Source organism: Ranitomeya imitator, chromosome 1, assembly GCF_032444005.1.
Source record: "Ranitomeya imitator isolate aRanImi1 chromosome 1, aRanImi1.pri, whole genome shotgun sequence".
Classification (NCBI taxonomy): Eukaryota; Metazoa; Chordata; class Amphibia; order Anura; family Dendrobatidae; genus Ranitomeya; species Ranitomeya imitator.
In genome coordinates, this window is record NC_091282.1 from 1053361518 (window position 1) to 1053374043 (window position 12526).

The window sequence follows — 12526 nt, forward strand, 5'->3', positions numbered from 1 at the left end:
GGGCAAATATTTCTATGGAGCATTTTATGGGGCTATAATCAACCTTAATGCAGCATTATATGGGGCAAATGTTTCTAAGGCGCATTTTATGGGGCTATAATCAACCTTTATGCAGAGTCATATGGGGCACATTTTCTATAGAGCATCTAATGCAACCATAATCAACCTTTGTGCAGCATTATATGGGGCATATTTTTGTATGAAGCATCTTATGAGGCCCATCAAACTTTATGGAGCATTATATGGGGCGTATTTTGTATGGAGCATCTTATTGGGCCCATCATGAACTGTATGGAGCATTATTATATGGGGCTCCAGATTAAATATGGATATTCAATAACACAACCTACTGATGTCTCAATTAATTTTACTGGTATCTATTTTTATTTTAGAAATTTACCAGTAGCTGCTGCATTTCCCACCCTAGGCCTATACTCGAGTCATTAAGTTTTTCCTAGTTTTTTGTGGCAAAATTAGGGGTCTAGGCTTATACTCGGGTTGGCTTATACTCGAGTATTTACGGTAATAGAACTAGGTATGTATTGCTGCATTATAGTTACTGGCCAAGAGCTGCATATGTATTAAATACTATGTTTTAAAGGGAACTTGTCAGCAGAAAAATGCTAATAACCTGTAGATTTGGGGTTAATCTGCAGGTTAATAGTATTACTAACCTGCCCGGCGCCGGCACTTACCCAGACACTGAGGAGAGAAAATGAACTTTATTCCTCTCCGGCAGGGTTTAGGTTCCAGTTACGGAGGCGGTGTTGGCACGGTTACACACGCCACTCTCTATAGTCACAGCGGTGACTAAGGCTGCAGACTTTTTTCCTTTACCCCCGCCTACTTCCGCATGCATCCTGCGTACCTATCTTTAAACACTGGGTACGCAGGGACATGCGTTGTATGCATCTGCGTGCGTCGTTTTGACGAGCCCGCCGAACGCAAAAAAATGCAACATGTTGCGTTTGGCGGACACATCAAAATGACGCACGTGGATGCATCAGCATACAACGCACGTCCCTGCATACCCAATGTTAAAGATAGGTACGCAGGACGCATGCGGAGGTGGATGGAGCTAAGGAAAGTAGTCCGCAGCACCACGCTGCGGACTCAAAGGCTAATGTGAACCCGGCCTAAACCAGCGTTGGGTAGAAACCCTACCGGGCAGAATAAAGTTAATTTCCTCCCAGCAGTTTGGCAATGTCCAGACACTGGGCAGGTTAGTAATGTTATTACCCTGCAGATTAACCCCATATCTGAAGATTAATAGCGCCTTTTCTGGGGACAGATTCCCTTTAAAGGGAATCTGTCACTTCATTTTTCTCATATAAGCTGAGGCCACCACCATTAGGGGCTTATCTAGAGCACTCTGCAAAGCTGTAGATAAGCCCCCGATGTAACCTGATAAGATAAGAAAAGCGAGTTAGATTATACTCACCCAGGGGCGGTCTGGATTCGATGGGCGTCGCAGGTTCGGCGCCTCCCATCTTCATGCGATGTCCTCTTTCTTGCTTATGTCGCGGCTCATGCTGTTGAGGGCAGATCGAAATACTGCAGTGTGCAGACGCCGGGAAAGCTCAGAGAGGCCCGGCACCTGCGCACTGCAGTACTTTACTCTGCCCTCAACAAGGCAAATAAGTACGCCTCAGCAGGAGCCGAGACATGAAGCAAGCGGGATGACGACATCGTATGAAGATGGGAGGCACCGGACCTGCGATGCCCATCGGTCCCGGACCGCCCCTTGGTGAGTATAATCTAACTTGTTTTTCTTATCCTTCAGGCTACATCGGGGGCTTATCTAAAGCATTACAGAATGCTGCAGATAAGCCCCTAATGGCAGTGGCCGAAGTTTATATGCGAAAAATGAGGTGACAGATTCCTTTTAAACATTCAAATAATACCGTAGTTTACAGAAGAGCATACTACATATAGTAAAAGCCAAACAGCACCCAGGCGAGACTGCAGTTTGTTAATACTTCCCAAATAGAAGGAGTTTAGTGGTGTTTTTTTCTTATTTCTGTGATGTGAAGAAAATACTGTACTGAGAAATTATTTATTTCACTATATCAAAAAGTCTTAAAAAGATGTGTAAATTGTGACAGGAGACAGATCCCTCGCGTGTGCGCTCCACCTCAAATACCAGTTGACAGTGTGATACGGAGGCGAGTCTTTGGCAGTAAGATGGTTTCACTGGATATAGCATTACACATATACACAATCATGTCCAATCAGAACGAAAACAGAGAAAAAACATTTACATTAAAAAAAAATGATTAATTGACAACTCACATTTATATTTTAGATGAAAATCCCTATGAAAAGGCACAAATAGTGGAAGGTTAAATACACATAATGGATAGCCAGGTGTAGTAGCCTGTGGTTATGAGGAGCAATAAGGCTCCTGTGATCCAAAAAATATTTCACCAGGGACTAGCCCAGTAGAGATCATCTTGGCTGCCAGGTCATAGTTATTGTGGTTTTCCAGGAATAACTATATACAACTACTGTCTCACCAGAGACGCTACATTTTTATGCCATGAGATCACGAACTGGGCACAAAGTATAATGGCAACATGGCTATCCCTGTGGTTGTACGTCTCTGCAGTAACAGTTCATAGTGATATCAGACTACTTTTGGTCCACAAAAGGCAAATCGTTCCAAATCACCCCAAGTACTAAGTCATTTGTAGCATGTAAAAGGAATTATGGCTCATCATGCCGTCAAAAATTCCAGGAGGTAGACGTAAATGCTTCCCTTTAATTTCAATGTGCAAGGTTAAGAAATTGGACTGAAAAAAAATCCCCCAGCATGTTTTCATTGTACAATCCACTGAAACAGTTCCTTAGTGTACGACCATCAATCAATTGCTATAGACCATTCATGAGAAAGGTATCGCCTTTCTAAAAAGATATGTACGCCATAGAAATCTTCTGTTTGGCCTGTAGAGCCTACATATAATACACTACAGTGCAAGCTGTTAAGATCTTGTTCTGTTCTCATTCTAAAAAGATTTCCGGCTCTTTTTGCAATAATCATTTCTGACCTCTCCAAAAGCCAATTTCAGATTCAGTTCCATTTACATGTATTATCTATTTTTTTTATTTTAGCTCAGATCAGCTTCTAGAGAAGTCAAAGATTGGCTGCAAAGAGTCTAACTGCGCAGTCTGCACTGTAGGCTGCTACATGCAAGCTTCACAAGTCAAATAGTATAAAATCTTTATTAAAATCGAACTGTTTTTTTTTTTTTACTTATAAAAGTGCATACAACAATAAAGTGTTCAAAGATGTAAACTGTTTAAAGGCATCAACCCTGGACTTTCGATTTGCAAAGTTCATTTCAGGTTAATTTTACTGCTTCAATTCCAAGTGACTTAATGTCTTATTGAAAACAGACGATATAAAAAAAAATAAATAAAAAAATCTGTCAAAAGCTCCACGGTTTTCCTTGTTTTCATCCAAGTCACATCAATGGAAAAGTCACAAAGTCTGCTATTCCTGTAAACAGATTAGTAAGAAAAAGAAAAATGTTAATTCTTAGAACCAATATGAATCAAAAGAAAAATAAAGACAAGTGACAAGGATAATAATTTAACATGTAACATTTGCAGAATGCATTTATAGACAGGCAACCATCACACTTGTTCATATTCTCTTATCTTGTCCATAACCTCAACCTTCACTTTATGCAGGCATCCATCAAAACTGAGGCATTATTTTAAAGTACTTTATACCTGCTCTTTTATAATAATAACTCCACCTAAACCCGAAAGTAAATATTGAAACAGATTATTTTCTGCTTTTTTAGCTACAAACTTTTCCCCATCTCATCATAAATGGATAAAATTGCAAAGTGCTTGGAAAATAAGTATCATTGCAATTTACTTCGCACTAAAAATCCTCTGTTCTCAAGAATGGAGGGGTTTTTCCATTTTATTGCTCAATGCTTAGGTTACCGGACACTACGGAGCAGAGATGGTCGACCACCAGCAGGGCTTACAAGTTCTTTGCAAAACAGCTTGTAAACTCTACTCTTCAGCTAGATGAATTGCTGGAGCCCACCATTTGCCTCTGCTTGCAGATCCAGTGATCATACGGTTGGGGTCAGCTGAGCAATGATGGCATTGGTCCGAACTGTCAATCAAGCAAGCAGCACGTTGCCATCCTAAAGCAAAAAGTCAGGAAGCAGGAGAGTGGTGCACTCTCGAAAAAGAAAGACGAGACAGCCCCTTTTAAATAATCTTTTCAATATTGCATGTAGAGGGACACTGCTGGTCCTTCTTATCCAAATTCGCCACTTGAATACTATTCAAAGCACTGCAGATCCTCTTTACCTGTTAGTATACATGTTGGTGAACATTAAACAAATATTCTACAATATATTACCAAAAATGACAGTAATAAGGCCCTACCATTAAACAGATTTTCCAGGCTTCCACTCAAAGAGAATGTTTGGTACTTGATATTGATGGCTTATCGTTAGCTTAAGTCATCAATATCAGATCAATTGGGGTCCGACCCCAAGGATCAGCTGTTCCAGGCCGGATGTGTTCAATTGCAGAGGGGAAGTACACAGCGCCTTCAACTTTATATTGGCCACCGCTGGGAACAGCAAATTCACCCCTAAGGCCCCTTTCACACATCAGCTTTTTTACATCAGTCGCAATCTGACGAATTTTGTAAAAAACAGATCAGCCGCAGATTGTGAAAAAGTGATGCAACGGATCCGTTTTTTGATGGATCAGACTACGGGGGCTGGCTAAAGAATACTAAAAAAAAAATCGGAGCATGCTCAGTTTAAAAAAATGGAAACCGTCACCGGATTCAGTCATTTGATGGATCCAGCGCACATAGGCTTCCATTCTAACAACGGACGGCGACGGATCTGTTTTTGGACTGAGACAAAAAAAAAACGTTACTTTGTCCGATGTGTCCGGCCGCCGGACAAACAATTTTCGCTGGATCTGGCGAACGACGGATGAAACGTGAGGCCATCCGTCGCTAATACAAGTGTATGAGAAAAAAACGGATCTGGCGGTATCAGTCGCTGCATCAGTTTTTTTTTCAAAATTCAACAGATTGCGACTGATGGCAAAAAAACTGATGTGCGAAAGGGGCCTAATAGTGTAAAACCCACTGAAAAGAGAAGGCACTTTCTCCATATTGGGAAAGAAAGATTCAATCTCCAGACAGGCCTTTTTTACCTTAATATATAGTTATATGTGGAATAGTTTACCCTCAGGAGCTGGTCACAGTGTAAACTCCATGGATGGTTTAAAAAAAATGATTTTTTAAAGTAAATAATGATGATGTAAATGTGTAAAGTTCTTTTCTGAAAGTTTATTCAAATGATTCGACAATTACGATCAGGAGTGAAAGATTAGCTCTTCTGGGGCTGACTTCATCTTGCATTATGGTTGCAAATATACCCCTTCCTTTTATGCTTTCCCATCCTTCAGTTGAACATGATGGACATTTGTCTTTTTTAAACCATGGAAAATGTAAAAGACTCAAAGCAAAAAGCTGGGCATTTAGATTTTTATTGCTAAATAGGAGTAGCACATTACACTCACCACATAAGTTCTCACCCATCTTAACATGCACATATCCATCTATACCCCAAGATTTACCCCAAGAATTCTTCACTATCCAGTATGGAGTGTCACCTGCAAATAGATATTAAAAAAATCAAATTACAAAAGAAAAACAGCAAACATAAAAACATGCAAAACAACTATGATCTTTGCAATGATTCTTGTATTTTCTGAGTTTTTTTTTTGTTTTTAGAACTTGTGTTCCAGTTATTCCTCTCAGACATTAACCCCTTAACACCACATAATGGATTTATATGTCCAGGAGCATATCAGGGGTGTGGAATGGGTTCAAGCCCCAAGCCTGTTCCACATAGGGCAGATGCCTACTGTGCTACACAGCCAGCATCTTCCTCTAACAGCAGCTTTGGCAGCTGAGGGCCTGCTGAGGCCCCTCATTGGCGCCATGCCTGTGAAATTCAGCCACAATGCACAGTAAAAATAATCACAGGTTCAAGTTCCCTATGGGGACTGAACAAAAAAAGTTTAAAAAAATAGTGATCAGTGCAGGGAGTCAGGAGGATAGCTGTTCTCTCAGTTATCGGAAAAGACGCTGGGTCAATGATCTCCTCGTTCATAGGAAGCTGCCTCTGGAATATAAGACGGACACATTTTTTAGCAAGATTTTTTTCTTTCTAAAAACTGTATCTTAAGGTATGTTCCCATGGTCAGTAAACGTTGCAGGTTGGACGTTGCGTACATCCGCAGTGTCCAACCTGCAAAGTCAAGATGTTAAAGCATAGTGGATGGGATTTTAACCCCTTACTCTGCCATACTATTACTGCGGAGGTCGGTACCTCCGCTTTGATGAGGGCTGCGGCGGTGAGCCCGCTTCAAAGCCGGGACATGTTAGCTGTTTTGAACGGCTGACATGTGCCCGCAATAGCGACGAGTGGAATCGCGATTCACCCGCCACTATTAACTAGTTAAATGCCGCTGTCAAACACTGACAGCAGCATTTAACTGGCGCTTCCGGCCATCAGGCCGGAAATGAGTGCATCGCCGACCACCGTCACATGATCGGGGGTCAGCGATGCGTCGGCATAGCAACCAGAGGTCTCCTAGAGACCTCTATGGTTGCTGATGCCAGCTTGCTGTGAGCGCCACCCTGTGGTCGGCGCTCATAGCAAGCCTGCAATTCAGCTACATAGGAGCGATCTATGCTTCGCCTCTATATAGCAGAGCCGATCAGGCTACGCCAGCTTCTTTCCTGACATGGAGGCTATTGATGCATGGCAAAAGTAAAAAAAAAAAAAAGTTATATATATATATAAAGTTTAAATCACCCCCCTTTCACCCCATTTAAAAACAATCAATAAAAATAAAATCAAACCTATGCATATTTGGTGTCACCGCCTTCAGAATCACCCGATCTATCAAGAAAAAAAAAAAGAATTCACCTGATCGCTAAACTGCGTAGCGAGAAAAAAAAAATTGAAACGCCAGAATGACATTTTTTTGGTCGCCGTGACATTGCATTAAAATGCAATAATGGGCGATCAAAAGAACGTATCTGCACCAAAATGGTATCATTAAAAACGTCAGCTCAGCACGCAAAACATAAGCCCTCACCTGATCCCAGATCACGAAAAAAGGGTATTGGAAGATTGCGCAATTTTTTTTATTTTTTTTTAGCAAAGTTTGGAATTTTTTTTTATTACTTAGATAAAATGTAACCTAGACATGTTTGGTGTCTATGAACTCGTAATGACCTGGAGAATCATAATGGCAGGTCAGTTTTAGCATTTAGTGAACCTAGCAAAAAAGCCAAACAAAAAACAAGAGTGGAATTGCACTTTTTTTTGCAATTTCACCGCACTTGGAATTTTTTTCCCGTTTTCTAGTACACGAAATGCTAAAACCAATGATGTTGTTCAAAAGTTCAACTTGTCCTGCAAAAAACAAGCCCTCACGTGGCCATATTGACGGAAAAATAAAAAAGTTATGACTCTGGGAAGGAGGGGAGCGAAAAACGAGAACGCAAAAACGGAAAAGGGCAAGGTCTTGAAGGGGTTAAGAAATCCCATCTCCACTATGCATGCTGAGACACCAGTGGATCACCCGCGGAGACGGACATGTGGCGCATCTTTCCAGACTGCAGCATGTCTATTTATCTTGCGGAGACGCTCTGCCTCTGAAAGATAAATGTCATCTGTCCAAAGTATTGGATGCGGTGATTCCATGCGGTTCAATGAACACATGAGGAATCACCAGTGTTCAAATGCCAGCAGTGCATTGGACGGAGCGGACATTTGCCGCATCCAAAGAACTGCCAAACACTGAACATCTGCACATACCCTTATAGTCCAATGAATATGGTGTACAGAGACAAAAATGATACACCTTATTTGCTGACTCATATACACAAACCCCTATGTTAAAAGGAGTTGTCCATGACTTTTATACTTATGGCCTCTCTATTGGACAGGATAATGTGGGGAAGGGAGAAGGTGGGAAATATATGTGAATTGAAGTATAGTTTTTTTTAATAATTACTAAAATTGATCAATAAAATAGGTTACTAATATCCATTTCTTATGAGCGGCTTACTTAAAATTGCCGCATTCTTCCAACAAAATTCTTGGTACTGTAATACAGAGAACAATAAAATTCTAGTCAATCTGTACACACAGGGCTGCGATATATAACATTTGGGTTGTGCCCTCATTAAAATAATGGCCGACGCTGTGATTTCATGCTATAGGAGTTCGCTCCAGGCTGTGTGAGCAGAATCTCCACTAAAACATCCAAGCGGCTCACTGCTCAATTGCATTGCGCATCTATGACAGACTACACCACCAACTCAGTGACATCTTAGTTTGCGTACTGTCATTATCAATAGGACCTGTGTTAATATATCTCAGCACGCGCTTTTACTTACCAGTGCATTGCCACGTAGGACGCTGTTCTCCTTCAGTCTCTGACAGTAAGCAGAATTACCTTTGGTGATTTCGTAGCCTGTGCACTGTCACCTGTGACAGGAGCTGCACTTTCACCTTATTTTATGCCCTCCTATCTATAAGTGTGGAAGTCTCATCAGCATGTGAGACGCTGCATACACCTAGATCTCATGTACCGCGGTCATGAATACGCTCATGCTGCTGCTGATAATACTAGCTGAGCAGTTAGGCTACTTTCACACATCAGGTTTTCGCCGTCAGGCACAATCCGGCGAATTTTGAAAAAAACGGATCCGCCAAAATTTGCCACCGGATCCGTTTTTTTCTCATAGATTTGTATTAGCGCCGGCTGCCTTAACGTTTCATCCGTTTTTTGCCAGATCCTTCGAAAATCGGTTTTCCGGTGGCCGGAGAAAAACAGGTGAAACTTGAGGTGAAATGCTGAATCCGGCAACCGATTCAGTTTTTTTTTTTTGCCCCGTGGCGGCATATCTCTCTCTCTCCCCCTCCTTTTCCCCAGCCCAGCTAGTGCCCAGATATCTGTTAGGCGGATCCAGAAAAATAAAAAAAAACAGATCCGTCACATCAGTTTTTCACAATTTGCAACAGATCCTATTTTTATTTTTTATAAGTAGCCGGATTCAGCCTGATGGCGAAAACCTGATGTGTCAAAGTAGCCTTAATGTGGCAGAGCGGAGTTATAAATGTCATAATGTTCACATGCTAACTACAGTAGTATATTAATGCGAAATGGTTGTCTAGTAATATATAGAAGTACTGATTTCTTTTAATTGACCCATACACACAGACTTCCATACATCCACATCCCTTTACAGTTCGCTCAGTTTAATAATTTTTAGTTAGCAAAGCTATTAATCCTGGAATTATAAGCTCACGTTATTAGAATTTAATTATTTGGCTGGCTATGTACCCCATTTTTATGGTTTACATAGCTAACTTATATTAGCGGGACATTGGCTAAGACTATATACAGATTGACTAGAATTGTATCGTCCTCTGTATTACAATACATAGAATTCTGTTGGAAGAATGCGGGAATTTTGAGTAAGCCGATCATAAATAGATATTTCCAATATATAAATATATTAGTAACTTATTTTATTGATCCATTTTAAAAATTAGTTAATAAAAGCTATATTTTAATTCACATTTTTTCCCCATGTTCCCCCTTCCCCACATTATATGATTTCCACAAGTGGTGTCCACTTATGTGAATTGTAACTTTTCTTTTGCCATAGTCTATTAACGTTTACTCTCTATAGAATAGCCAGTATCAGACTGGTGGGTATAAGCCATCAATACCAAAGTTCTGGACAGCCCCTTTAAACCACCGGTGTACAGTATAGTAATACTAGCAGAAAGCACAACCAGAGGCATTATATAACAGCCATCAGAACTAGGAAACACCTCTTCTTGGGTGTGAGTCTAGATATTACTTTAGGCAAGTGACAATAAACCAGACGTGCGTCCATCTTACCTGACTTATCAAAGCCAACCACTAGGACAGCATGATTGGAGTGTCCACTGGAACAGTGATGCTGAATGATACCTCCAAGGTAATCCTGCCAGCTCACCGCATCGACTATGACTGCCAAAGGGCCAACACGTATCAACAAGCTCATCATTTCCTCTTCACAGTTACTGAAGAAAAATACGCCACTGATTAAGAAAAAGCATTTTACTCATGGAGGATATTAAGATATTTACGTCTAAGTCAAGCACTGGAAATATTTGTTATATTGCAAACACATTTCTAATCGTGAAGGACAGATCTCCATCCTATTGAAAAACTACAACTCTTCTGTAAGGACATGCTGGGAGTTGGAGACCACAGATTTGTTTACGGTGACGTTCTATAGATAAAGGCATAAGATGATCAGGTATTAACGACTCACTTGTTCCAAGGACCATGGCTATACTATTGAAGCATTGTCCACTACTATGAAAACCCTTTCTCAATGCCTATATTTTTTTGCCAGTAAAATAATAACACCTCATCACCGGTGTCATTCCAGTGGCGTCAGCATGGGTTCTCCCGGGAATCATGTGACAAAGATATGTCAGGCGATTTCTGTGACCCATTCGGACATATGGCATACATCTGGAGGGAGTGACAGAGCTGCAGATCTCCGGAGAATCCTGACAGCACACGCAGTGCGTAATGTGAGGATTCACAAGCCTGCAGTCACAGAATATGTTTTTCCACAATGGGCTCCCATTGTGGACCGATGCCTGGCATCTCTCCTGGCTGCGGCCAGTGTTGAGCACATATCTCCTTGTTGTATGTGCAACATTCGGCACTGGTGAAGTATGCATTTAGCCTAACAATGCAAATGGGGAAAAAAGAGAGTGTGCTTATATGTTTTGTGTTAAAACACAAGAAGGAAAGGAGCACTGACCCCAACTAAACCAACAGTTTAGATTTGGAATCTTTAGAGGTAAAGGGAATAAAAACAAATGATCTCTGTCCTTTGAAACTTTTCTTTCTACTCATAGGACTTCCATTCAGCGTGAGACAGAACTTGAGCAGGTCAGTTTCTGATGACACATTGCCTTTAATGGACCAGGAGATGATCAAAGCATTTAGATGTTGTTTATTGAATGCAGTAGCCGACTGTCAGGAGACTCTGAAGAACACGAAGCCATCAACCGATTGCTGACTTTTACATGAGACAACCAAGTTAAAGGAATTGTCTGGGCTTAGGTATTTGATGATTTGCCTACAGAATAGGTCACCAGTAGCAGATCAATGGAGGTCCAACACCCGGCACTCCCAACAATCAGCTGCAGCACAACCTCTGGAGCTGTGCATCAGAAGCAAAAAATGGCTGATCGGTGGAGGTGCCAGGTGTCAGACCCCCTCCGATCTCACGTTCATATCTCAATATATTGTGACCAGACATCCCCTCTGGTGTAAATCAGATTTCAAAAGTAGAAAAATAACATTTACCTGAAATCATAAGCTTTATATCCCTTTATAGAAACACCATTTTCTGTTAAAGGAAAATAATGACAAATTCCAGTTCTTGCTTTAAAGGGGTATTTAGAAGACTCCACAAGCTTTGTATGCGACTAAAAAAAAAAACAAAACAAAAAAAAACGTTGTTTAATGTTTTCATTTAAAATTTGTTTTCCAAAATGAAACAAACCATCAGCAATGCAACTTTACGTTTCAGAACCCCTCCCCGCTGTGGTCAATTTTCATTTTTGCACTTGTTCTTCTGAGATTCATAACGTTTTTATTTTTCTGATGAAATAGCTGTAAGGCTTAATTTTTGCCGAATAGGCTGCAGTTTTGAAGGACACCATTCATTTACCATATAATGTAATGAAAAATGAGAAAAAATTCCAGCTGTAGTGAAAAGGCGAAACCCTCTCGCAATTTCAAGTTTTTGTGTGATATTTTTATGCTGTACATTGTGTGGTAAAAATTACCTGACAACATGATTCTTCAGATCACCAAACTTGTATAGTTTGTTTTTTATTTTAGTGGTGAAAAAAAAAATTCTGAAATTTGTATTAAAAATATATAATAATAGTTTGTCATTTTCTGGAAACTATAACTATTTGATTTTTCTGCCAATTGAGCTTTGTGAGGGTGTTTTTTTGTGTTGCTAGCCAACTTTTTTTAGGGTACATACAGTGATTTGACCAATTTTTTAATGAAATTCTTGGTGGGAAATGCCACAATCTAAATAATGGCAATTCTGACGTTCCATTTGTTTTGCTTTACGGAGTATACCCATGGTTAACATTTTAATAGATCAGATTTTTACTAGTGCAGAAATCCTAAATATATATATTTTTAAATATCTTTATCTTCTTTTTTCAATGCTTTTGTTTTTTCAATATTTTAGTCCCATTGGAGGACCTGAACCCGTGATCGTCTCATTGATTGTTCCATATATTGAAATAACACCATTTCAGAAAAATGGTAAAATCACGGTCTCTAATAATGAGACATGGCAACCAAGGTGACCTTCAGTATGCCAAGGCAACCCTCCAGCACTACA

At 40.3% G+C, this 12526-nt stretch overlaps 1 protein-coding gene across 2 annotated transcripts in view; it reads right to left on the bottom strand.

Moving 5' to 3' along the window:
* Positions 1–2741: 2741 nt before the first annotated feature.
* Positions 2742–12526, bottom strand: part of CTSO (cathepsin O) — a 28108-nt gene continuing 18323 nt past the window's right edge. For both annotated transcript variants that reach the window (XM_069744121.1, XM_069744122.1), the window contains exons 5-8: positions 11464–11585; positions 9991–10154; positions 5575–5667; positions 2742–3499 (exon numbers count right to left, since the gene is read on the bottom strand). In XM_069744121.1, the coding sequence (XP_069600222.1) occupies positions 3465–3499; positions 5575–5667; positions 9991–10154; positions 11464–11585 (414 nt within the window). In that variant the 3' untranslated portion in view covers positions 2742–3464. The remainder of the gene's footprint in view (positions 3500–5574; positions 5668–9990; positions 10155–11463; positions 11586–12526) is intronic.